Raw genomic sequence first — 27,884 nt, 5'->3', positions numbered from 1 at the left:
CCTCCAACAACGCTGACAAAATACTTCTTTTGGTGGGACGGGTATTGGGTCCGGCGGGCGCGGTGCGACAGCGCAAAAATGCAATACCTCTTCGTGTACCATTGCCAAATGAACAACAGCTTCAAAAAGAGAAGTGGGGGAGGCTGCTTTGACTTCTCCTCCGATGCGGGGGTCAATACCGTGAACAAATGCATCAATTGCACGGGCTTCCTCTTCTGAGTGCAAAATTCTATTTTCACTGGAATTTTCGCCTAGCTTATAGGTACGACAAGATACTGCTCGTATGCGATCTGCAAAGGCATCAAAATCCTCATTGGGCTTTTGTCTAAGGGTTGATAATTTATCTCTGTAATATCCGTTACCTCTGGTATCGGAATAACGCGTAGTCAATCCGCGGGCCTATACTTCAAATTCATGTATATCACGCAATTCGTCCACTGTTTCTATAAACATCCGGGCTTCCCCTGTCAACTTCAGTCTGGCTGCATTGACCAATAGATCATCTGGCCAGGCACACGTGCGACCCACATAACAAATATTTTGTAGAAACATAGCCACATTTTCGTGGGACTTCCCAGAAAACGTGGGAATGAAATCAGCCGCAGGAAAATTGCTTACAGTCGCCATGTTAGCAGAAATTGTGGCGTTTGTATTAGAGACATAATTAGTGTTAGTTGCCTCCGTTTGAGCATTTGTTACAGGGGCAGAGCTAGCCACAGGTGTGAAAGTTCTCGCACTAGCTTCCAGCGTCTGTTTCGAGACGCAATTTTGTTCAAGTAGCTCCTGATTTTGTGCAATTGTGCATTTATGGCCTCGAGCGGGTCTTGCGAGGCAGGTGCCTCTGCAGGAGTATCCAATTCCGTCGCTCGTGTTCCCATCAGCATGTTTACAAATTTATGGGATGCTAGTGACCAAGAAAAAGTAATAATTGTTGCAAAAAAAGAACGGCCACAAAGATTCCTAATCCAGCGGCGGAAGATTGACGAAGCTAATGTTTAAAGCATTGAAGTGACTTACATGGCGGTGGAGATGGTGCGACGCCTTGGTAATGGCGATGGCATGGTGCAGTGGCTGCGGCGGGCGGCGGCGGCGGCGGTGACGCCCGAACCCTCGGGCGGCGGCAAATGTGTTGGCGGCATACGGCGTTGGCTCGGCCGGTTCGCAATGGCGGCAGACCCCTGGCGCGTCGGCGACAGTGGCAGGCAACGCTGGGCGGTGTGGGCGGTGGCTGGCGCAGTGCCGGATGACGGCGGCCTGGCCGGTCGCGCAGCGCAGGCCTGGCCGGTCGCGCAGCGCAGGCCTCTCGAACTCGGCCAACGGGCAGCACGGCTGTGGCCGGCTCACGTGGCTGACTAGCGTGAGCTGCCTCGCTGCAGTGCGTGCCCTGTGCATGTTTAGTGGAGCAGCCACGGCCCACGTGGAGCAAACGTGGCGGCCGGTTGGCGCATTCCATGCACGAAGTGCATGGTGTCTTGCCGGAAAGAATATGGTGTAACGACAAAGTCGCTACGGGAATGGATCCGCACCTCTGACACCAATTGTACAGGATGGGCGTATGGGCAGGTGGTGGGCATTATGGAATGATTAGGATTATTTTTAGAGAAAGGCCATTTCGTGGCGAAAGCATGTTGAAAGGGGCTACATAGGCCTAAGGAGGTGAGGGTGAGCCAGAGCTTAGAGTTCGGCGAAACATTGTTTGCGAAGCTTTCGAAAGTTGTTGTCTGCCAAAACTAAGTCCACAGTGCCGCAGCACCGAGAGAAGCGGGAGATGTTCAGTGCTACAGGGCGCGCATCTGACTCGCGGGTGAGCAAGAATACCAGAGAGCGGGCCGGCGACAGGCGGCCGGGTATATTCGCCGCACCACGCGGCTTCGTCCGCACTGATTGCTCGGGATTGAGAAAACCGTGCGGGCGGCATGGAACTTTCCAGAGCGTTGCCTGCTAAGCGACGCCTGGGGCAGCATTACCTCGTCAGCACATGAGAGAGGCGAGTGGCCAAGGTGCCCTCCCTCGGTGCTGACTTCCTGTTACTAGACCATGGGACAAAAGAATTTACAGGCAGCTAACACTGCCGGCCATGGCTTGGCCGCAATTGAAAAATGAAGTTACCGTTTGAAAGCTCATATAATAAAGTAAAATCTCCTACTGTCTGGCTCGTCCTTTACAGGACCATAAAGGTCTACAGCTACTAAATCTAATGGGTTATCCGGAATAATGTTCTGCATTTCTCCCTGACATGTTCTGTTACTCACTTTAAATCTTTTACATTTTACATGTTGATACTTCATTCCTCACCTTCTTTACCACGTTATAAAAGTAGATTTTTTTTTTTTTGTAACTTTTGTACGGATTTCTGTATACCACAGTGACCATAACTTTCATGGGTGTACTGTATTAACTTGTCTGCCTCCCACTCTGGCCAAAATAGCTTCCAATTGTCAGAGTCCATATCTGTTCTTCTAAAGAGTGTTCCCTTAAAGACCTTATAGTATTTGTCAAGTTTATCATACCCTCTTTTGCCTAAACAGTCCTTAAATAATTTCCAATTAGGATCGTTATTTTGTCCCCTCCTGATGTTATTACAAAGTGTCCTTATGAGCTTTTCATGTTGGAATCCCTTCATGTGTCTTATTTTAAATTCTTTTTCTTCCTCTTGATCAAAGATTTCCTCATCTCCTCCTACTGTTAACCTGAATAAAGCATCAGCTACTACATTTCCTGACCCCATAATATACTCAATTTCTTAGTCAAAATGTTGCATGAACATCACCCACCTGGATAATCTATTATGATATAGTCTACGCTCCTGTAAATAACTTAAAGCTTTGTGGTCTGAACACACTTTTATCTTGTGTCCTAACAGGTATGTTTTAAATTTTGTAAACGCCCAGTGTACCGCGAGTATTTCTTTTTCTGTGACTGTGTAAGTTCTCTCATGTTTAAGTAACATTCTAGTGGCAAATGTAATAGTACAATGAAGATTTTTTTTCCATTCACAGCTTTTTCCTGAAATAGTTCTGCTCCTAGTCCATAATCACTACTGTCAGTGTAAAGACAAAATGGCAAACTAAAATCTGGCCTCGTAAAAGATTGTTCTTACAGAGTTCATTCTTAATTTTCTCGAATGCATTCTGACTCTCTGCGGACCAATTCCATGTAGCATTTTTTCTAAGTAAGTTGGTTAAACATGTTACATTAAGGCATTGTCCATTTATATATTTTCGTTAGAATCCATAGATTCTGTAGAAAGATTTCAATTGTTTTCAGTTTGTAGGAGATGGAAAGTTTACGATAGATTTTATTTTCTCAGGGTCTGCACTTATCCCTTCCTTAGTAAAGACATGACCTAAAAATTTGAGTTCTCACACACCAAATTTACATTTTTCTATTTTTAATGTCACTCCCCCTCTTCTGAGTTTCTCACACACCTTTTTCAATAACTTCAAATGATCCTCCCAATTTTGATTTGACACTAATATACCATCTACATAAATGGTTAATTCTGACACAACTTCTTGGCCAAGTACATAGTCTAGTGCTCTTATAAATTTTGTGACTGATGAGTTTAATCCGAAAGGCACTACACAATATTGGTAACATCTCCCATTGTATAAGAAAGCAGACTTTCTAGAACTAATTGCAAGAGGTACTTGATGAAACCCTGAAGTTAGGTCAAGGCTTGACATAACTAGGATGTTTTTAAATTTATATAGCAACTCATCAATGTTCTTTGGGTGGTCAGTTTCTCTATATAAACATTTGTTTAACTGTCTGGAATCTAGTAATAATCTGACTTGTCCATTAGGTTTATTTACAGTGACCAAGGGATTATTGTAAGGGCTTATACTCCTCTCAGTGATCTCACACACTTCCATCTTTTGTAATTCTTTCTCCACTGCTACCTGTTTTGAGATTGGAATACTGTACGGTTTTGTAAAGAAAGGTTCATGTGGCTTCAACTGCAAAGTACATTGGTATCCGATTACTTCACCTGGTATGTTGCTAAATACATCACTATATTCCCATGAAAATAATTTCGAATCTTGTTTTTGGTTCCCAGTTAGTTCTCTAGCTTCAGCTACTTTTTCATTTACCAAGTTTTCAAACTCTATCTCATCTGTATCAAAATCTGTGACATGGCTTTCAATGTACTTACCTTCTTTTGTAAATTCAATTCTGTTCACAGTCTTATTCATACACGACACATTTGATGTACGAAGTTTCCTAGAAATGACTTCACTACTTGGTAGAGTCATCATTAATTTATGTCGTACGTAATCAAATGCTGCACTTACTTCTGTTATCCAAGACATGCCTAGGATAAAATCCTCTGTGAGATCAGGTATAACGAGACACCCATGTGACCACGATACTCCTTCAGTTTCAAAAGTAATAAAAGCCTTACTGGTTTATTGTGCCTCCCAGTAGCACCTCTTATTTTAATTCCTACTACAGGTAACTCAACATAATCCTTATTAGTTTTTAGTTTTTTACTTAATGATTCTGATATCCCAGATACTTGACTTTCTTTGTCCACTAAACACTTTCCTTTCCATGATCGTATCTCTACATCAATAAGCAGACTGGTTACATCAAAGTCAAATTTGTTATTAATATTCTCATGTAATAAGTCATTTTCAATTTCACTAAATCCATATCCCTTTCTAGTGTCCTTACCTGTATCATTTCTACCACAGTTATATGCTGTAATTACCCTAATTGCATTTTTTTGGCCTGATTACTATTCCTAAGTATTTCATTAATCCAAATACATTCATTTGTGCTGTTGTGTGTGTCTCCTTTATATTCATCTCTCAATATTTGTGCAATGTGGTACTTAATTGTATGCAACCATTCTGGATACAAAGTTTCCCAAGTATCAAGTGTTACCTTTCTGAAATTTTCATCATTCTTAATGGCACTACTGTTAATCCATAAGTTAAACAAAAATTGCTCACTATCTGACATTTCATCATCTACTCCACTAATGCTGTTAAGATTACCTGCTGTCAACTCCCTCTCATTGTTTTTCTTACATGTATTGAAGTAAGATCAAATAGCTCATTGACTAAAATTCTGGCATCCTTATCATTCAACTTGTCAATTTTGTTCATGTGTACCTCGCTAACTGCATTACTATCCTATTTTATATTGGTAACCCCTAAAGCTTCCAACTCCTCACTTACAGCAATAAAACATCTTTCTTCACTACTATCCTCAATCTCCTATTCTTCCCAATCAACATCACAAAAGTTATCCTCTTGATCCTCTGCACTCTTACCTTCAGTATGCAGATACACATTTGAATCATCTTTACTTGGTGCAATTTTCATTACTAGCCCACCAGACCCTTCCATAAGTTCTCTAATTCCTACGACACTTTGATCATTTGAACAACTATTTTCCAGGAAGGTGTCCCTTTCAGCCCACTCATAGAATAAATCTAAGTTTAATTCTTCTTCACAGTTCTCCAAGCAGTTAGTGTCTTTAAATAACTTACCTTTTCTTTCTGGTTTATTTGTATGACACATATTATTTGTAACAGATACCAAATTAATGGGATAACACTTCTCTTTAAAATAATTACTCATTATGCCACTGGTATTTTTCTGTTTAGTTTGACAGTTGGGTTAGCCCTTCCCATTTGTGTATAAGTAGCTCCTACCTTACGGACTGCCAATGGAGCCCTAGTCAGTTTTGTAACTCCTATATATCTGCTTGTTCAGTTCTCCCCATACCATTATGACTGTGCCACTCCTTTGGTTTGTTTCCAAAGTGTCTGTTAACAAATTGATTATGATTATTTCCATATTGACCCTTGTAATGGAAATTGTTTCCTTTGTAATATTCTTCCTTTTGACTTGTGTGTGTTATTTACTATCCTGATATGTAAATCCAGATGTAATACTTGCGTGTATTTTGTATTCTCTGAATTGGTTTACAAAACATACTGTCATGCAAAGCCAACTGTAATATTCTTATACTATACTGTTAATAATAAGCAATGTAACAAACAGAAATACAGTTGGCGAAGAGTTCTCGGACTTCCAGCTGGGTGGTGGTGTCTTCAAACTGCGATGTTTCGACGAGTGACATACTCGTCATCTTCTGGCGAAGTGCCGAGACTTTGCGGATGCCGGTCCCTTTATACCTGCAGCGTGCCCCCCACCACCTGGCTGCGGGAGGCTGGATCCAGAGGAGCCGGCGGGCAGGGTGGAGCGGGAAGCGTGTGCGTCGTTCATGTCTCCATCAGAGCATTCCGGTTGTGTCTCGTGAGCTGGACGGTTCTTGGTGCGTTCCTGGCGTATTGCAGCTAATGCTGGCTTCCAGGCCGCGCTCAGTTGATAACCTTCGTCCCTGTTCACAAGATTCTCGTGGACCCGTATTTCTATTGATTCTTTAATGACGCTGTCTCAATAGCTCCCCTGCTCGGCACAGCATCCTGGTGTTCTCGAAATCAAAAGTGTGGTTTTCTTTGATGCTATGTTCAGCTATAGCAGATTTCTCTATCTGTCCAATTTGGACATGTCTGATGTGTTCCTCGCACCTTTTCGAGATGCAGCGCTGCGTTTGTGCAATGTACTATACACCACATTCGCAGGAAATGCTGTATATACCAGGTGTGTTGAGTTTGAGTGGGTCTTTAGCTGAGCTCAGCTGCTCTTTCATCTTCGGCGGTGGTCGGAAGACGGTATTTATATTTGATTTTCTCAGTAGCCTCCCGATTTTGGCTGATATGGGCCCCAAATATCGAAGAAAGGCGAGTCTCGTGTTAACTTCCTTCTCCTCCTCTTCTTCCTCTTCCTGAAATTTGTCAGCCTGTCTCTTCTTGAAGGCCCTACCGATCTGTGTTTCACTGTACCCGTTTTTCCGAAATACCTCTCTTAGGTGGTGTAATTCGTCTGAGAGGCTTTCTTTGTCACAAATGACGTGCGCCCTATGTACCAAGGTGGTCAGTACTGACTGGCGTTGTGCGGGATTGTGGCAGCTGGTTGCATGGAGGTACAGGTCTGTGTGCGTCTTCTTTCTATATACTGAATGGCCCAGCATGCCATCCGCTTTCTTCCTGATCAGTATGTCCAGGAATGGAATACATCCATTCTCTTCTACTTCCATCGTGAAGGTGATATTCTCATGTATGCCGTTTAGGTGGTCCATAAACTCCTCCAGTGCCTGCCTGCCATGCTGCCAAATCATGAAAGTGTCGTCCACATAGCGGAAGAAGATCATGGGTTTACGGTGAGCAGTTTGTAGTGCCACCTCCTCAAAGTGTTCCATATAAAGATTCGCGATCCCTGGAGCAAGGGGAGATCCCATAGCCTCTCCATCCACTTGTTCATAATGCTCTCCATTGCACTTCAAGTAGGTGGTCGTAATGCATATTCAAAGAGCTTCAATGTTTCAGGCTCGAAGTGCTGATTAAGGAGTGCCAAGGCGTCTTGTAAAGGTACTTTCGCGAACAAGGAGGTGACGTCGAAGCTCACGAATAGGTCATCTCTCTGTATTTGGATGTCCTTCAGTATTCTTACGAAATCTGCGGAGTTTTTCATGTGATGACTGCAGTGTCCCACCAGTGGTTTTAATAGTGTCGCCAGGTATTTGGCCAGTCCATAACTGTGCGAGTTGATAGTGTCCAGAATCAGCCGTAGAGGCACCCCATCTTAGTGAAATACAGTAAAATACAGTTACCTATCCGGACAACAAAACCACAAAAACAAGTGTAATAACCATGTGTGTTAACCTAAGGAATAAGCATGAGACTTTAACTCGTTTCTCCAAATAAGTCACTAGTTCAGAGGTATGGCAAATAACAGACTACTATTCTGCATCGATAACAATATATTTGGTTGGTGGTACACTATTATTCGCCAGTCTAATTAGGCACACGTAATGAAGCTGAGTAGGACAGCAGAAAAGATTGCAACTCCCTACTTAACTAACCGACTTCACTTTAGATAAAAGATGTTTCAGCAATATTAGAAAAGTTTAACCGCTCGAGACAAAACTACAGCACCCCAATTGCTTAATCAAACAGACTAATTTCATGAAAACAAAAGTAAATTTTGACGGGGGGGGGGCTTCTATATCAACATATTTGGTACTCGGCATTTCATTGATTCACTATAAACTGTTTAACGTTACTATTTATCACCATTAATCATCAACTTAGTATTTCCTTTCATTAATATGTAATGTGAAAGCAGCTAACAATATATCTAATGTGGTCTCTGAATCTGGCATAACCTTACATAATCATTTTAACACACAAAAAATAGTAATGTTAATTATGAAATTCTCAGTTATTCTTTCCATCATTTATTTCACTGATTAATCACTGATTTGCCAACAATATATTCAAGATTTTACAGTCTTGGCTGAATACAGGTCACTCGGAATTTTCATTTACCAGGTTAGGATCCTGCTTGGTTTATGAGCGAGATAAATTACCAGGTGGACACAATTGTTAATTTGGATGATGGTTATTATTCTTAAAGCACATTTCAACTTCCCGGCACACACTATAATACATAGCTAAAATGTTGTACCCTGTAAGCTGTGATCAGTGACTGTGGCGTTGGTGGCAACAATTGCATTAATATCAGAACGACGAAGAGCAATTATCCATGTCGGACTTATTTCCTCTTCATAGCGATGATCAATCTTACAATCAATAGCCTGTTTTTCTCCCCATACCAAGCCGTGATAATCTGCAGTTTCCAGCCGAGGCAAGATGCAACAATATGGCGCTCTCCACACTATGCTGGTGCTGTACGTGCTGCCTCTAAGATCACTGGCTACCGACTGACTTTGTTCATGCCCACCAAAGCACGCCAAACTTTTCCGCTCCCACCTTTTCCTACGCTTACACAGCTTTCCGTTCCTGACGGAACTACTCCATCTTTTATACTACACATATCTCATACAGCCCTAAGTGAGTGCCAGTAACTATTACATATATAATTACATTATAGCACCTTTTTACATTTAATAATTATAACAAATAGATATCCTTACAATATTTAAAAGTAAATATTACACCCTATTTCTTAAAATGTTTAAAATGTACATTCATTTTAATCTTATCAAAGAGTTTCAGTATCGATTTCGCTTCAAACAAGATGTGTGTACTTCTGCTTTAACAATTTCAATAAAATATTTACAATTTTTTTTTTAAAAATATGAACAATAATGTCACACCTTGTGATCCTTTGAAGTTGTACTGGTGATTTCTCTTATGAGAATCATTACTTTCAAAATTGTGTGGTTCCTTTTTATTGTGTTGTGTGTTTCCCCAATTTGTATGTCCTGTCTTTTGAAAATGGTTTTGACGATGGTGTGGTGGTTTACATGTTTTCTCAATAATTGTGTCTAGTTTGTCTACATACTTCAAAAACTGATCTATTGTGTCATCAGATCCATAAGCTAACTCCCGCTGTAATTCATATGGTAGCCTTCTTTTTAGTGCATCGATTTGAGTGAGTTCATCAAATGGTTTGCTTAGGTGAGTGAGTTTCCTTAACTGATATTTGCAAAATTGCTTCATGCTACCAAACTCATGTTTATAAACAGGTTCGTTCAAGAATTCGCTTTTTATCCTAGCTCGTTCTGTCCCTGGCCAGAATTCACTTAAGATCCTTTCCTCAAACTCTGCAAAAGCCATACCCTCAATACAATAATGATTAGCCCAAGACAGTGCTTTACCTTCTTGAAATCTTTTCACAAATTTAATTTTTAAATTACCATTCATATTTGGAAAAAAGTTATCTTTGCAATGTTGCAGGAAATCTACCGGATGCATACTGCTCTCATCTGAAATGTTTTTTACTGGAATGTTGCACCACATAGTGCCAATATTGTTCACCAAACTATTGGTGACCATATTGCTACTAACACTTTCAAGTTTCTTAGTGATGTCACTAATACTATTTTCTAAATTCTTGACTTCATCCTTTGCCTTCTACTTCAACACTTTTATCATCTACAATAGAAATACGATTGTATACTGTATCTTTTACATGTTTGATATCTGCATGCACAACTTAAAATGCATTATGGATTTTCTCTCTACCTGTGCTAATTTCAGTTTTCAGATTTTTTACTTTTGAATATACATTTTTAACCTTTCTCCTGACGTAATTGACCTTACCCGTGATCTTAACCATATTACTACTCAAACTGGAAATTTTTGCTTGTACTTTTTGAAAGTGATCCTCATTTTTCTTTTCATATTCTTTGAACTGTTTTTCAAATCTATCACTGATGTCCTTAAGGATCTGGTCTAACTGAGCAGCTCTATTGCTGTATTTGATTAAAATGAATCTCATTATTTTTCTCCATTTGTTCTAAACGAATCTCATGGGCACCGAGTCTGACTTTAAATTTTCCTAACCATTCCCTGTTTTGTCTGTTAGTGTCATCAATTGCCGTAAAATTTTCCCTCCATATAATTCATTATTGTTGATAACATGTCTTCAACTTCATCCTGTTTTTCCATACAAGTTTCAACTTTCTCTACAGGGTCCAGACTATTCCTGTTGCATTCACTTTCGAATGATAAATTTACATCGGTACTAGCGCTAGCGATACTGTTGTCAATACTTTCCTCTTTTACAATCGTCATCTTTTTATACTGGAATAAACAAACCCAATAAATTTATCTTTGCTAAAGGATACTAAATTATCTTACTCATAGTTCACTGATTTTCTTATCTTATAAAATCTTCTTTGTTTACTGGTGCATGATGGAATTCACAACACTGAAACACTACACTTATACGAATGTTGCTTTTTTGTTGCACAACACTTTACACTTTTTTCTTCTTTCTTGACTTATTGCGCCGTAATTCTTGATCCAGTAGCTGCATTCCGTTGTCTTGAAGGTATCAGCATCAGCATACGACTTTCTTGAACATTTTCATCCCAGATGTATGAATTCTGCCATTGTATTCGCAATCTCGGAGGTAATTTATGTCGATAACTTTCTCAATAATCTCGGACGATGCCACCATATTCTACTGGTTGTTACCTTACTCGTTTCTTAGATAACTGAAAAATTGTTTGTGGAATCCTACGTGGTGTGTTGTGGTAGGACAACACTCTCACCACGTGTTTTTGAATGAGAATAATATGACCAATTCCAGCACAATTTCAGTAAGAATTATTTTTTTTAGTAACTGCTGAAAGTTTACAATTTGCAGATCTCGTTTGTCTAGGTTTTTTTTTTGTAGTTTTGTCTGCAAAATAATCATCCCAATAAGCATGGCCTGGGTTTTCTTCTGTTTAAAATAAACTCCACCGGATTTGAAATACTTTCAGCTGACAATTATATTTATTCATACTTTTTGTTAGGAAGTACACCATTTTCACTATCAACAATGATAATCTAAATCTATTATACTACACTTGTCACAAAAGCACGCCTGTAACTGGGTTCTAAAACATAAGTGTTGATATTAGAACTTTTAGATAATTGTCATTATCTCTGGAACTATACGAAATAAAAATCTGAAATTTTGAAAGCATCATTCTATTAATAACAAAAGGCTGTGTACCATATTTGAACAAAATCGAATAATAACTAATATGAATTATTTAGATTTGTAGAGGGTATGAATTTTCATACCGACTGAATGTTCTTTGCAATTCTCACAGCAGGCAGTGTCAGCTGCACTGTGAGCAAAGCGAAAAAAAACGTAGCCATCCTGCACCCACCATACCAAATGGCTGCGTGCCTTACTGCAACGAATGTCATCTCATAATAACTTGCTACATTACACACTTACTTAAAAATTATAACTTCCCTGTGCTTCAGAGCACAATATGTGTGTGTCTTCCTTCATGACAGATGATGGTAATGCCTTCATCGACCAGGACAACAAATAGCCATTCATTATTACTTAACAGTGTCCACAGACTTTCCGTTCAACACTATTAGCTTCTGCACGTGACCCTTCAGAACTCCATCCACTGGTTGCACATCTTCACATCTCTCATGGTCGTACATGAACAAGAGTATAAACACCTCATTGCTGATTCTGAGGCTCTGGTATACTGATTTAAACTGTAATTGCTCATTACCTAATTTCACAGACTGACATTTTGCATGATCAGTAATCAGTATGTCTTTCTCAGGGGCAATAAAATAAATAAATACCTCACTCCATCCATTTGTAATAGTGATATTCTGTAGAGACTGTACACATTGTCTTCTACTAGCAGGATATGTAACACTAGAATGACTGGGGATTTCAATCTACCTAGAAGGACAACCCGTCAGTTTGACGGGTACAGTTTCATTTGCTGTTTTTAAAGAAGTAAACACATTTTAACATACATCAATTCATTTCAGACAAGTTACACAGTTTGCCATCTTATAATTTTACTTTTTTCTGTAGAATTACATGATACATGAACATTTTACACGTAAAAATTAATCAAAACCTTGTGTAACAAAATGTGGAATGGATAACTTTCTGTAGAAAAGAAAACCATGTGTTTTAACACAAATATCTGAAAAGCACAACATATTCTAGAGAAAACATTTATAACCCTGCTTTGACTCATTGAAAACCACCTGCTGCATCGTGACACGTCACACAGGTGTTTTCAGTATTGCCTAAACATGGTCCACAGAGCATTTATGTATAAAGTTTGCCACACTTTGTACATAAATGCGTGCTTCTATTCTTGCCTCTACACCCTCCAATTTGACAAATCTTCCGAATGATGTAATGTTGTGATACTGTATTAGGAAGAGTGTTTTGTACCCTTGAGGCCTTATATGCTGAACCCAATCTTCTGCCAATTTGTATATAAACTGACCTTTCCCTAATTTTTCTCCTGTTACTATCTTATAGAGTACCCAAGCATTTACAGCTGCTAAGTCCACGACATCGAAAAAAACGTGCATGGGCTGTCAGCAGCATCCGTACTTCACAGTGTAAAGCCGAGCCATTTGATCGATTACATCATCACCATACTTGATGTTATTATCGTAGGCCACTGATTGTTAGCTTTTTAGGATGTCATTTATCGATAGTTACTGTGTCATGCATTGAACATAAAATAAGCACATTTTTGTTCTTTTTCCCCTGATAGCATTTTGAGGGCCATGCCACGTGACTTATAAAGAATAGCTGTGTGCAAAAATGCTACAGCAGATTTTGCTGTTTCCCTTCTAGATTTCTTCACTGTACCTGCAATGCTTGCACCCTTACATTTAATTGTGAAAAAATTGTCGCAGATTATGTTTCTTCCTGCGGAAACAAAGGGCTGCGTAAGACACATTACAGCATGCTTTGCAAGGGGAACACCTGTGGGACGCTGCTCATCTTTGCCTAGGTAAGGAAACCCATTCACCAGACACTTAGAAATCGTATCAACTGCAAGCCAAAACTTTATTCCAAATTTGTCTGGTTTATTGCTCATGTATTGAATGAAAGAGCATCTAGCCTTGCATGGAAACAGTTGCTCATCCACAGTGATATTTTCACCTGGAATATAACACAGCTAGGAATTGGCATTGAAAGGATTCCACATGGGGTAGCAGGTGCAAAACAATCTGTCTTTAGTATATGTGAATGTGTGCGCTTTTTGTCAAATTGCTTAAACAGCAAATTTTGGTGAACTTCTTTCAGCTCATTGTGTTCTGAAAAAATGCTGGTCCTAATGTATTTGACCATAACAGCTTCAAAGAAAAGGTTTTTTGCTCCATATACGCCCTGTACACACATAAGTGATGTTGTGGGTTCTATTGCTTTCATTTATTTATTTATTGCTCCATTTGATTCTGGAAGTTATAATGCCTTCCGTTACCCAACATTTATTTTTTACTGTCTTAATAAATGTTGGGTAACGAAAGGCATTATAACTTCCGGTATAAAGAAAAAAATTCTTCACTGTCTTATTAAGCACAGAAATACTACTCCAGAATTCAGAAATTATGTGAAAAAATACAACCAAATATTCAGCAAGGTAATAAAAGAAGCCAAAAAACGAAAAAATGATGAGTACATCTCAGATGCAAACAATAAAATTGCATCGACGCTAATGGTCCAGTTGTCATCATGTAGTTCTTGGAATGCTCAATTTTCTGTACACTTCTTTATAATGTGAAGCATGCTGTCATCAATTAGCAATCTCCATCCACTACAATACGTACCTTTCCTGACAAACTTCTTTGTGTAGCCTGTAGGTCCTGGTGCTACCTTCAAGATGTTCTGCTGTGAACATTTTCCAGGAACAGCTTTTGGAGGTGTAAAAGTCCATGTTGTTCCATCATTAGCTGTCTCACTGCTCCCAATGGAAGGATTTCCTTCCATCTGAAATTTTCTTTTCACTCTGCCACTAATGCCTCTAGAGCTGTTAGCTGGAGGTAAGCACACACTGTTGTTTGATGTACCTGAAAATACAGTACAGTACAGAACAATTCAGTTACAACAAAAACAATGAATTTCAAATTATAATACAGCAAAATGGAAAACACTTATAATTCTAGCTGAAATACCAGTTTCAATAAAATATAAAATAATAATACAACGGCTGTACAAATGTACCTACTATAGGTAAAGCAACATTGGTTTGCAACTTCTCAGCTTGCTCTTGTCCGGCAGTTGCAACATCACTATCTGGAGAGTCACTGATTTCATTGATGGAAGGGACATATTCCTCATCATCAATAGTGCATGCAGTGTCATCTTCTCGTTATTCAACAGCTTCACAAACATCACAAGTACGTATCTTCCCCTTTGGATTCACCACCTGACAATGACATCAAATATTTTAGAATTTCTTCATCTGACAAACTGCGTCTTTGAACCACCATTACAATTGGTCTGCAGAAGACAATAATCAAATTAGGGTGGTAAACAGCAATAGCTTTGGACATGTCCGAAAACTATTGTTCACATTTCAGTACCCGTCAAAATGACGTATTTTGGTCCTTGTATTAGAAGCTGTTTGGGACACTTTTCAGACTGGTCCTACTTGGTAAATTCTTTGCAGATGTCTACTTAACAAATATTTATGAAAATTCATAAAAAATGGGACTAGTAGAAAAATCCATTTAGGAGAAATAAGTCTACAGAAGTAGAATACCCGTCAAAATGATGGGTGCAGTCCTTCTGGTGTCCACATGTAACTTATGATGTTTCCAGCAATGAAAACATCCAGACCAATAATTCTGATCAATTGGTAACTGCTATTGGTGACAGGGAATCACCACTTATCCTTAGTTGTAGCTACTCTTATGATCTAAACTTGATTTATCAGATGCAGCTCCAGAATGCCTTTCTGAGTGTTAACAATCCCTGATATTAACATATCATATTCTACATCTACATCTGCATCATACCCCGCAAGACACCTAATGGTGTGTGGCGGAGGGTACTTTTGGTACCACTATGTGATCCCTCCAACCCTGTTGCACACACTAATAGTGCGTGGGAAGAATGATTGTCGGTAAGCCTCTGTTTTGGCTCAGATTTCACGAATTTTCTCTTCTTGGTCAATAAGCGAGATGTATGTGGTGGGAGGTAATATGTTGTTTGGCTCCTCCTGAAAAGTACTCTCCTAATATTTCAATAGTAAATCTCTCCATGATGCAAAACATCTTTCTTCTAACGTCTGCCATTGGAGTTTGCTTGGCATCTCTCTAACACTCTCTCGCCAGCTAAACGATCCCATGATGAAATGTGCCGCTCTTCGTTGGATCTTCTCTATCTCCTCTATCAGTGTACCAGATAGATGAACAATGCTCAAGAATTGACCGAACAAGCACCTTATAAGCCACTTACTTCGTGAAAGAGTTACATTTCCTTAAGATTCTTCCGATGAATCTGAGTTCTGAGTCTGCTTTTCCCACTATCTGTTTTATATGGTTATTCCACTTAAGATCGCTCTGGATAGTTACACCTAGATATTTTATGTCAGATGCTGTCTCCAGCAGTTTTTCATCAATAGTGTAGCTGTACAGTAGTTGATTTATTGTGCTATGTATGCACAATGTGTTACGTTTGTTTACTTTCAGGGTCAACTGCCAGAGTCTGCACCATTGATCAATTCTCTGCAGGTCGTTCTGCAAATTATTACCACCTTCTGGCGTTGCTACTTTGGTATAAACAGCTGCATCATCTGTGAATAGTCTTCAAGAGCATCCGACTCTTTCTACTAGATCATTTATATATATATATATTGTGAACAGCAATGGTTCTATCACACTTCTCTGTGGTACTCTGGATTTTACTTTTACATCTGTTGATTTAGTTCTGTTAAGAGCGACGTGTTGAGTTCTATCTGCAAGAAAGTCTAGAATCCAATCACAGGTCTTCTCTGATATTCCATAAGCTCACATTTTTTTTCATTAAACGGCAATACGGGATGGTGTCAAATGCCTTACTGAATTCCAGGAACACGGCGTTAGCCTGAGCGCCGTTGTCCACTGCCATGTGGATCTCTTGGAGGAACAGTGTGTGCTGAGTTTTGCAGGATCACTGTTTGCAGGATCCATGTTGATTTTTTTTAGAGGAGCTGTTCATTTTCCAAGAACGTCATAATTATTGAGCATAAAACATGTTCCATAATTCTACAACAGATAGACATCAATGATATAGGTCTGTAATTGTGTGGGTCCATCTTATGGCCTTTCTTAAAAATGGGAATGACCTGTGCTTTTTTCCAGTCGTTAGATACCTTTCGTTGCTCAAGCAATCCACAATATATTACTGCTAGAAGGGGAGCAAGTTCTTTCACATAATCTTTATAGAATCTTATAGGTACCTCATCTGGTCCTGAAGCCTTTCCACGACTAGGCTATTGTAGCTGCTCTTTAGTTCCGTGATTGGTTATCTCAATATCTGCCATTTTGACGTTTGCACGACGATTGAAAGGAGGGACAGTGTTATGATCTTCCACGGTGAAACAACTACAGAAGACCGAATTCAGTACTTCACCCTTCTTTGTTATCTTCCGTTCTGTGCCTGTGTGGTCACTGAGAGAATGAACAGATGATTTTGACCCACTTACTGATTTTACATACGACCAAAATCTCTTAGGGTTTTTACTCAGGTCAGTTGACAATGTCTTACTTTCGAAATCATTGAACGCTTCTCTCGTTGCTTTCCTTATGCTCATTTTTGCTTGGTTCAGCTTTTGTTTGTCAGCTAGGTTTTTACTTCTCTTGAATCTGAGGTGAATTGCTCTTTGTTTTCGTAGCACTTTCTAACATTGCTATTAAACCATGGTGGATCTTTCCCATCCCTTAGAACATTACTCAGAACATACTTGTCTAGGGCATATTAAATGATGCATTTGAAGTTTTTCCATTTGTTCTCCATATTTTCGTCCTCATCAAAGAATATGTGATGCTGACTGCTGAGATATTCTGAAATTTGTATCCTGTCACCCTTGCTGAGCGAATATATCTTCCTACCTTTCTTAAAATTCCTTGTAGAACCCGTTGTCATAGATGCTGTAACAGCCTTATGATCACTGGTACCTTCCTCTATGTTAACTGATTCGATAAGTTCAGGTCTGTTACCAGGAGGTCTAAGACGTTACCTTCACGAGTTGGTTCTGTAACTATCTGCTCAAGGTAATTTTCAGACAAAACATGTAGAACAATGCCACCCAATTCCTTGTCTCTGGCACCAGTTTTGATGGCATAACATACTCAGTCTGTACCTGGCAAGTTGAAGTCACCCCCTATTACATCAGCATGACCAGGAAAATTACTAACGATATTCTGCAAGCTCTGTCTGAAGTGCTCTACAACTACAGATCCTGACCCAGGTGGACTATAAAAGCATCCAATCACCATTTTTGACTGTTCTTTGATACTCAATTTCACCCATATTAATTCACATTTGGAATCCATGGTAACCTCACTAGATTTTATCGAAGTTTTTACTGAAATAAACATGCCACCACCATTGGCAACTAATCGATCTTTATGGTAAATATTCTAGTATGAACTTTGGATTTCGTTGTCGTTGACATCTGGCTTCCACCAGCTTTCTGTTCCCAATACTGTCTGTGCGTTACAACCTTCAATAAGTGATACTAATTCTGGGTCCTTTCCTTTGATGCTCCTGCAGTTTACTCAAATCATATTAATCTTTTCTATTTCTGATCTACGAGGACCTAGATTCTCTGAGGTTGCTGTGGCTGATTTAACAGGCAAATCGTATTTGCTCCCAAGGGAGGGGTCCTCTAATCTAAAAAAGCCCCATGTACAAGCCATACGTACTCCACTAACTTAGTAACCGCTTCCTGTGTGTAGTGCATGGCTGCTCAAGCTCGTTGAAAATGCCTGAGAGTTGTATCAAATGTTCGTTAACAGTGATTAAGTTGACTACTCTCTGCAACCATGTCAGTACTGTTCTCAAATTCTACTGTGTCAGCGTAATTGGTCATTCCATGCATGATAAACTCTTCATTTTTTGTTATGGAGCATGCCGTTTGATTAACACTAGTCAAGGTTACTTTAACTGTGGTCACTTTCTCCTTCAAAAGTCCGAGTAACTGTTCCCGTTCTGCTTCTATGACATCTGTCTTTGTCTTGAAGTATGAGGCGTCATCTTCATCTAGTGTTCTGAACAAAATCTTACTAACTTCGTTCACAGAGTTCAAGATCCCTTGCTTCTTTATGTGAGGTTCATGCCATGCTAATTGTCCAGTTAGACCATGGGCCTTTCCAGTTTTTCCTGTGAGCCATTTTAACACAAATTCCACACTTTTACACTCTGCTGCAATCATATTCAGTAACTCCGATCTATCTTTACAGTATCTGGTTTCCTGCCCTGTGAGAACCTTCAGTGTGCACAGATTTATCTATCAGTGCCATCAGATTGAAATAACACACAGTTTCCCAGGCTATGCTGTAAATTTTCACTTGCCCGTATTATTTTAATACGGTGAGAGTGACGTCTGGAACTTCGTTAATTGTCTTGTGTACTCAATCCCAATGAGCTGTAGTGTACAGGTCTCACCGTTGTATTGTAAACTGGCACAGGACTCTGTAAGCGAATGGGGGAGGGTGGGATTATTGTTTTGTCTGTATTTGATATTCCTACCCACTCACCTCGTAAATCCAATCATTATTCACTTCTTCCCTTGCAGCTATTGGCAGCATCATGTGTGACATCCGTTGCTGTAGAAATTATCTGCTAACCTCATCTTGTACATCATTATTAAGCTCCCTCAGGCAAAGTTAAAGTTAAAAGGGAGATAGCTGTGGCCACCCGTACATGAATGTGACGTACAAACTTTTGACATAATTTTATGAGACTCAATCAGCAAAAATTTATCCTTAAATCAACATGGTGTGTCAATATGTGGTAAATAATGAGTAGGAGAACAATTGGAATATTAAACGATATCACACTACAACCTAAGGTAATACATTAGCGCACATATAACTCTAACAGCTTATACTACATTTTCTGATTCCATCACAGTCTTTAGTGACTGCAGTGACATGAAATTCTGTTTACGTTAGTCAATCCTATAGTAGGGCTTGATATTTTCCACATGATGTTTTCCTTCATAGTTGCCAGAACTCAATACTTCCAGTTCCACTGTATTTGGTCCTTCAATGCCAATTATTTTATGTGGTCCCTTATATTCTAAGTTGAATTTTTTTATTTCATCTGTTATCGTACTGGATTTTGTGTGTGTCTTAATCAACACCAAATCACCCACTTTATATGAGATTGGATGAACAATTCTATCATGACACTGTTTTCTGTGATTTACCTTAGCTTCTAGAGTCTACATTGCTAATTGTATTTCATCATTTAAGGTGACAGTGGTCTTGGTGACATCCTTAATGAGTTCAGTAATTACCAACTCTGGTTCCTGGTTTAACAACAGCTCACAAGGTGCAAAACCTGTGGACATATGTGGCATGCTGTTAAGTCTTTCACATAGTCCCTCCAGTGGCTATGTTTGTGATGACAGTAGGTTCTGCACATATGATTAATCTCCTTCATGACCCTTTCTGCTGGATTCAAGGGTGGTCTATATTTTTGCAATTAAGACTTGTTCAGTGCTATTTTGACAGAGCAGCTCCTTCCACTCTTTGGATATAAATTGTTGACCATTGTCCGTAAGTATCCTCTTTGGTTTACAAACATTTATATAATAGTCATCAACCAACTTCTTCACCATCATCTTGCTAACAGCTCTTTTCAGTGGGTAAAATTTTACATATTTTGATCCTACATCCAATACCGCCATAATCTGAGTAAAATTTCCTTGTGACTTTGACAAATGGCTGAGGAGATCAATTACAGCTACATCCCCAATTCCATTTGGAATGATTGGATGCATAGGGCCTTGATGTCTAATTGTTGTTGTCTTTGCCCTTTGGAAGGCATCACAAGTTCAGAATAATCTCCGTAACATTTTTGCTCATGCCAAAGAATAGGCACTCTCTTCTTAATTTCGTGATGCATTTGTCGGCACCTAAATGTGCATTGCTGTAGAGGATGTACCAACTTAACTGCTCTACAGTGTGCTCTGGAATACAGACTCTCCAGTCTTGTTTTGTTTCATCAGTACATCTATATAAGACATTATTATGAATCAGGTAGTATTTCCAAAGTTTCTCTTGACCCACACAACCGTACCTAGTCTTAACTAGCTTCAGCGCTGGATCCGTGTTCTGCTCACACCATATATTATTAATAAAATCCTTCACATGAGTCTCATGTGGAACACCTTTCATAAGAATAACATGCAATATATTTTCTTGTGGTCCATTTACATTAATGTCTTCCATACCAGGTGGCATTCTGGACAAGGCATCTGGTACAATGTTTTGGTCCCCTGCTCTGTAGATAATATCAAATTGATACTCCTGAAGTGCAATAGGCCATCTAGTTAATCTCCTATGACACAATTTACTTTCAGTCAGGAAGGAAAGTGGCGTATGGTCCGTTATCACCTTTCTCACTCTACCTGCCAGGTAATACCGAAATATACTGAATCCCTAAAGAATTAGTAATGCTTTACATTCCGTAATTGTATACTGGCACTCCCACTTTGTTAGTGCACGACTCTTGAAAGCTGTTTCCTTAGTCCTCCTTCAATCTTGTCATCAATTTGATACAGATGCACCCGAAGTCCATAGTCTGATGCATCACAAGCCATGTAAAAGTCCTTTTCTAAGTCTGTGTGTGACAAAATTTGTGTATTACACAGATGCCTCTTGATATCGTCAAAATCTCTTTGACAGTCTTCTGTCCATTGCCATAGTGTTTTAGCTTTCAGAAGATTCAGCAAGTGAGGGCTATTTAATGACTGATCATTCACAAATTTTCTATGGAATCCAGCTAATCCGAGGAATCTCCTTAATTGTTTCTTGCAGTGAGGCACAGAAAAATCCTTTATAGCCTGCAATTTTGCCTCATCCGGTTCAATTGTGTGTCCCAAGAAATGAATCATGTATTTTCCAAATTCTGATTTATCTATGTTCACAGTTACACCAGCACTCTCAAATGCAGTCAAGACACCATCCAAAGTCTGCACAGGTTCTTCCCATTTCATCATAGCGATGAGAATGTCATCTACAAAACACATAACTTTCTTCAGAAGCTGCTCTCCTAACACCCTGTCTAATGATCAAATGAAAGCTGATGTAAAAATGTTGAGCCCAAAAGATAGAACACAGTAGTGGTAGCTTTTTTCTTCATATAGGAATGCTGTATATTGTCTTGAGTCCTTACGCAGTGGAATCTGCCCATATACAGATTTCAGATCGATGGTGCTGAATAATTTTGCCCCACGGAACTTTTGAAGCAACTCCTCGAGACTCTGAGACCTTCTCTCTGTGGCAGCATGATTTTATTCACTGGTCTAGCATCTAGCACAATTCTGACATTCCCATTTTTCTTCTCCACAGCAAATAAGGGATTATTATACTGGCTTGATGAATGTTCAATAATTCCCATTTTCAACATCTTGCTAATCTCCTCATTGACAGCTTCATGTTTGGCTTGTAAAATAGCATATGGCCTTGCAAAGAAAGGTTCATGCTCCTTCGCCTCTAGCTTGCATTCTGCTGTCTTGATTACTCCAGGTTCATCTGCAAAAACCTGACTGTGCCTTCTCAAAACATCTGCAAGAGTTTTGATTTCATTATGCCCACCCTGTTGTAGCAAGGCTAACTTCTTCTTAAGCGCTCTCTCGTAGTCTTCCATTCTAATTTGATGTTCCCATCTCCACTGCCTTTTATTCAAGCCTGCATGTCACCTTTGTATACATGTTGTACAGCTTCTGACGCCATGCCAATTTGAATCTTAGCCAATCCTATTTCTTCATGGCACCCTTGAATGCAGTAACCTCCTCTCCTCCCTTATTAACTATCCTCACATTCTCATTTCTAAAATCTAAGTACACTTACTGGTTTTCTAACCACATGACACCAAATATCAAAGACAATGCCAGTCCAGGCACAACCAGTGCTAAAACATTGTAAGTCTTCCCATTAAGCTTTGCTGTAATCAGGATTTGCTCCTTTACATTTTTACCTTCTGTACCAACAGCACCCACAAGGGGCACACCGTTTACAGGAAAATTTGGTATTTCTCTACCTTTTCCCAACCATGCTGTATACAACCTTTGTGTCACTACATTAACTGGACTTCCTGAATCTAGAAGAATGTCATATTTTACATTGAAAATTTCTCCCTCTACAATTGGTTGCACAGCTGCCTCCAGAATTTCAGCACCTTCCTTTAGCAAGTCATTTAAGACTTCATCCCTTTGTTCCAATTTTCGTATGGTCAGCACTCTCGACTCTACTTCTCTCAGCCACGAACTCCTCTTCAAGCTCATCTCTATCCAACTTCTCATTAGAGAGCTCATCAGGCCATTCTGCAATAGTTTCTACTGAGTCTGCTGGTAGCTCATCATCTCTATCCAACTTCTCATGAGAGGGCTCGTCAGGCCATTGTGCGATAGTTTCTACTGAGTGTGCTGGTGGCTCATCATCTCTATCCAACTTCTCAATAGAGGGTTCATCAGGCCATTCTGCCATAGTTTCTACTGAGTGTGCTGGTGGCTCATCATCTCTATCCAACTTCTCAATAGAGGGTTCATCAGGCCATTCTGCAATAGTTTCCACTGAGTGTGCTGGTGGCTCATCATCTCTATCCAACTTCTCAGTAGAGGGTTCATCAGGCCATTCTGCCATAGTTTCTACTGAGTGTGCTGGTGGCTCATCATCTCTATCCAACTTCTCATTAGAGGACTCATCAGGCCATTCTGCAATAGTTTCTACTGAGTGTGCTGGTGGCTCATCATCTCTATCCAACTTCTCAATAGAGGGCTCATCAAGCCATTGTGCAATAGTTTCTACTGAGTGTGCTGGTGGCTCATCATCTCTATCCAACTTCTCAATAGAGGGCTCATCAAGCCATTGTGCAGTAGTTTCTACTGAGTCTGCTGGTGGCTCATCATCTCTATCCAACTTCTCATTAGAGGGCTCATCAGGCCAGTCTGCAATAGTTTGAACTGAGTGTGCTGGTGGCTCATTATTAATATACAACTTCTCAATAGAGGGGTCATCAGGTTATTCTCCAATAATTTCTACTGAGTGTCCTCGTGGCTCATCATCTCTATCCAATTTCTCATTAGATGGCTCATCAGGCCATTGTGTGACAGTTTCTACTGAGTGTGCTGGTGGCTCATCATCTCTATCCAACTTCTCATTAGAGGGCTCATCAGGCCATTCTGCAATAGTTTCTACTGAGTGTGCTGGTGGCTCATCATCTCTATCCAACTTCTCATTAGAGGGCTCATCAGGCCATTCTGCAATAGTTTCTACTGAGTGTGCTGGTTGCTCATCATCTCTATCCAACTTCTCATTAGAGGGCTCATCAGGCCAGTCTGCAATAGTTTGAACTGAGTGTGCTGGTGGCTCATTATTAATATACAACTTCTCAATAGAGGGGTCATCAGGTTATTCTCCAATAATTTCTACTGAGTGTCCTCGTGGCTCATCATCTCTGTCCAATTTCTCATTAGATGGCTCATCAGGCCATTGTGTGACAGTTTCTACTGAGTGTGCTGGTGGCTCATCATCTCTATCCAACTTCTCAATAGAGGGCTCATCAAGCCATTGTGCAATAGTTTCTACTGAGTGTGCTGGTGGCTCATCATCTCTATCCAACTTCTCAATAGAGGGCTCATCAAGCCATTGTGCAATAGTTTCTACTGAGTCTGCTGGTGGCTCATCGTCTGTATCCAACTTCTCATTAGAGGGCTCATCAGGCCATTCTGCAATAGTTTCTACTGAGTCTGCTGGTGGCTCATCAGCTTTATCCAACTTCTCAATAGAAGGCTCATTAGGCTATTCTGCAGTAGTTTCAACTGAGTGTGCTGGTGGATCGGCATCTCATTCCAATTTCTCATTAGAGGGCTCATCGGGCCATTCTGCAATAGTTTCAACTGAGTGTGCTGGTGGCTCATCGTCTGTATCCAACTTCTCATTAGAGGGCTCATCAGGCCATTGTGCAATAGTTTCTACAGAGTGTGCTGGTGGCTCATCATCTCTATCCAACTTCTCAATAGAAGGCTCATCAAGCCATTGTGCAATAGTTTCTACTGAGTCTGCTGGTGGCTCATCATCTCTATCCAACTTCTCATTAGAGGGCTCATCAGGCCATTGTGCAATAGTTTCTACTGAGTCTTCTGGTGGCTCATCATCTCTATCCAACTTCTCATTAGAGGGGTCATCAGGCCATTCTGCAATAGCTTCTACTGAGTGTGCTGGTGGCTCATCATCTCTATCCAACTTCTCAATAGAGGGCTCATCAAGCCATTGTGCAATAGTTTCTACTGAGTGTGCTGGTGGCTCATCATCTCTATCCAACTTCTCAATAGAGGGCTCATCAAGCCATTGTGCAATAGTTTCTACTGAGTCTGCTGGTGGCTCATCGTCTGTATCCAACTTCTCATTAGAGGGCTCATCAGGCCATTCTGCAATAGTTTCTACTGAGTCTGCTGGTGGCTCATCAGCTTTATCCAACTTCTCAATAGAAGGCTCATTAGGCTATTCTGCAGTAGTTTCAACTGAGTGTGCTGGTGGATCGGCATCTCATTCTAATTTCTCATTAGAGGGCTCATCAGGCCATTGTGCAATAGTTTCTACTGAGTCTGCTGGTGGCTCATCATCTCTATCCAACTTCTCATAAGAGGGGTCATCAGGCCATTCTGCAATAGCTTCTACTGAGTGTGCTGGTGGCTCATCATCTCTATCCAACTTCTCAATAGAGGGCTCATCAAGCCATTGTGCAATAGTTTCTACTGAGTCTTCTGGTGGCTCATCATCTCTATCCAACTTCTCATTAGAGGGGTCATCAGGCCATTGTGCAATAGCTTCTACTGAGTGTGCTGGTGGCTCATCATCTCTATCCATTTTGTCATTGGAGGGCTCATCAGGCCATTCTGCAATAGTTTCTACTGAGTCTGCTGGTGGCTCATCATCTTTATCCAACTTCTCAATAGAAGGCTCATTAGGCTATTCTGCAGTAGTTTCAACTGAGTGTGCTGGTGGATCGGCATCTCATTCTAATTTCTCATTAGAGGGCTCATCAGGGCATTCTGCAATAGTTTCAACTGAGTGTGCTGGTGGCTCATCGTCTGTATCCAACTTCTCATGAGAGGGCTCATCAGGCCATTGTGCAATAGTTACTACTGAGTCTTCTGGTGGCTCATCATCTCTATCCAACTTCTCATTAGAGGGGTCATCAGGCCATTCTGCAGTAGCTTCTACTGAGTGTGCTGGTGGCTCATCATCTCTATCCAACTTCTCAATAGAGGGCTCATCAAGCCATTGTGCAATAGTTTCTACTGAGTCTGCTGGTGGCTCATCGTCTGTATCCAACTTCTCATTAGAGGGCTCATCAGGCCATTCTGCAATAGTTTTTACTGAGTCTGCTGGTGGCTCATCATCTTTATCCAACTTCTCAATAGAAGGCTCATTAGGCTATTCTGCAGTAGTTTCAACTGAGTGTGCTGGTGGATCGGCATCAAATTCCAATTTCTCATTAGAGGGCTCATCAGGCCATTCTGCAATAGTTTCAACTGAGTGTGCTGGTGGCTCATCGTCTGTATCCAACTTCTCATTAGAGGGCTCATCAGGCCATTGTGCAATAGTTTCTACAGAGTGTGCTGGTGGCTCATCATCTCTATCCAACTTCTCATTAGAGGGGTCATCAGGCCATTCTGCAATAGTTTCAACTGAGTGTGCTGGTGGCTCATCGTCTGTATCCAACTTCTCAATAGAGGGCTCATCAAGCCATTGTGCAATAGTTTCTACTGAGTCTGCTGGTGGCTCATCGTCTGTATCCAACATCTCATTAGAGGGCTCATCAGGCCATTCTGCAATAGTTTCTACTGAGTCTGCTGGTGGCTCATCATCTTTATCCAACTTCTCAATAGAAGGCTCGTTAGGCTATTCTTTAGTAGTTTCAACTGAGTGTGCTGGTGGATCGGCATCTCATTCCAATTTCTCATTAGAGGGCTCATCAGGCCATTCTGCAATAGTTTCAACTGAGTGTGGTGGTGGCTCATCGTCTGTATCCAACTTCTCATGAGAGGGCTCATCAGGCCATTGTGCAATAGTTTCTACTGAGTCTTCTGGTGGCTCATCATCTCTATCCAACTTCTCATTAGAGGGGTCATCAGGCCATTCTGCAATAGCTTCTACTGAGTGTGCTTGTGGCTCATCATCTCTATCCAACTTCTCAATAGAGGGCTCATCAAGCCATTGTGCAATAGTTTCTACTGAGTCTGCTGGTGGCTCATCGTCTGTATCCAACTTCTCATTAGAGGGCTCATCAGGCCATTCTGCAATAGTTTCTACTGAGTCTGCTGGTGGCTCATCATCTTTATCCAACTTCTCAATAGAAGGCTCATTAGGCTATCCTGCAGTAGTTTCAACTGAGTGTGCTGGTGGATCGGCATCTCATTCCAATTTCTCATTAGAGGGCTCATCAGGCCATTCTGCAATAGTTTCAACTGAGTGTGCTGGTGGCTCATCGTCTGTATCCAACTTCTCATTAGAGGGCTCATCAGGCCATTGTGCAATAGTTTCTACAGAGTGTGCTGGTGGCTCATCATCTCTATCCAACTTCTCAATAGAAGGCTCATCAAGCCATTGTGCAATAGTTTCTACTGAGTCTGCTGGTGGCTCATCGTCTGTATCCAACTTGTCATGAGAGGGCTCATCAGTTCATTGTGCAATAGTTTCTACTGAGTCTTCTGGTGGCTCATCATCTCTATCCAACTTCTCATTAGAGGGGTCATCAGGCCATTCTGCAATAGCTTCTACTGAGTGTGCTGGTGGCTCATCATCTCTATCCAACTTCTCAATAGAGGGCTCATCAAGCCATTGTGCAATAGTTTCTACTGAGTCTTCTAGTGGCTCATCATCTCTATCCAACTTCTCATTAGAGGGGTCATCAGGCCATTGTGCAATAGCCTCTACTGAGTGTGCTGGTGGCTCATCATCTCTATCCATTTTCTCATTGGAGGGCTCATCAGGCCATTCTGCAATAGTTTCTACTGAGTCTGCTGGTGGCTCATCATCTTTATCCAACTTCTCAATAGAAGGCTCATTAGGCTATTCTGCAGTAGTTTCAACTGAGTGTGCTGGTGGATCGGCATCTCATTCTAATTTCTCATTAGAGGGCTCATCAGGCCATTCTGCAATAGTTTCAACTGAGTGTGCTGGTGGCTCATCGTCTGTATCCAACTTCTCATGAGAGGGCTCATCAGGCCATTGTGCAATAGTTACTACTGAGTCTTCTGGTGGCTCATCATCTCTATCCAACTTCTCATTAGAGGGGTCATCAGGCCATTCTGCAATAGCTTCTACT

At 40.5% G+C, this 27,884-nt stretch overlaps 1 protein-coding gene across 1 annotated transcript; it reads right to left on the bottom strand.

The window, feature by feature from the left end:
* Nucleotides 1–9,944: 9,944 nt before the first annotated feature.
* Nucleotides 9,945–25,420, bottom strand: LOC124598469 (cell surface glycoprotein 1-like). Its single transcript, XM_047136003.1, has 8 exons — nt 25,154–25,420; nt 24,452–25,030; nt 23,984–24,328; nt 23,594–23,938; nt 22,804–23,548; nt 22,530–22,652; nt 14,162–14,401; nt 9,945–9,979 (listed from the first exon to the last, which is right to left on the bottom strand). The coding sequence occupies exons 1-8, from the start codon at nt 25,418–25,420 to the stop codon at nt 9,945–9,947; spliced, it is 2,679 nt and encodes an 892-aa protein (XP_046991959.1).
* Between the last annotated feature and the right edge of the window lie 2,464 nt (nt 25,421–27,884).

This window comes from Schistocerca americana, chromosome 1, assembly GCF_021461395.2.
Source record: "Schistocerca americana isolate TAMUIC-IGC-003095 chromosome 1, iqSchAmer2.1, whole genome shotgun sequence".
NCBI classification, from domain to species: domain Eukaryota; kingdom Metazoa; phylum Arthropoda; class Insecta; order Orthoptera; family Acrididae; genus Schistocerca; species Schistocerca americana.
Note: the sequence above shows the minus strand (reverse complement) of the source record. Positions and strands in the feature narration are given on the sequence as shown.

Bases quoted from the DNA above. Each gene is read 5' to 3' on its own strand.
- LOC124598469 (XM_047136003.1), bottom strand. From the start codon at position 25,420: ATGGATAGAGATGATGAGCCACCAGCACACTCAGTAGAAGCTATTGCA. The intron at 25,031-25,153 runs GTAGAAACTATT...TCTATTGAGAAG, and splicing joins ATGAGCCACCAGCAGACTCA to TTGGATAAAGCTGATGAGCC. The intron at 23,939-23,983 runs GTAGAAATTATT...TCTATTGAGAAG, and splicing joins ATGAGCCACGAGGACACTCA to TTGTATATTAATAATGAGCC.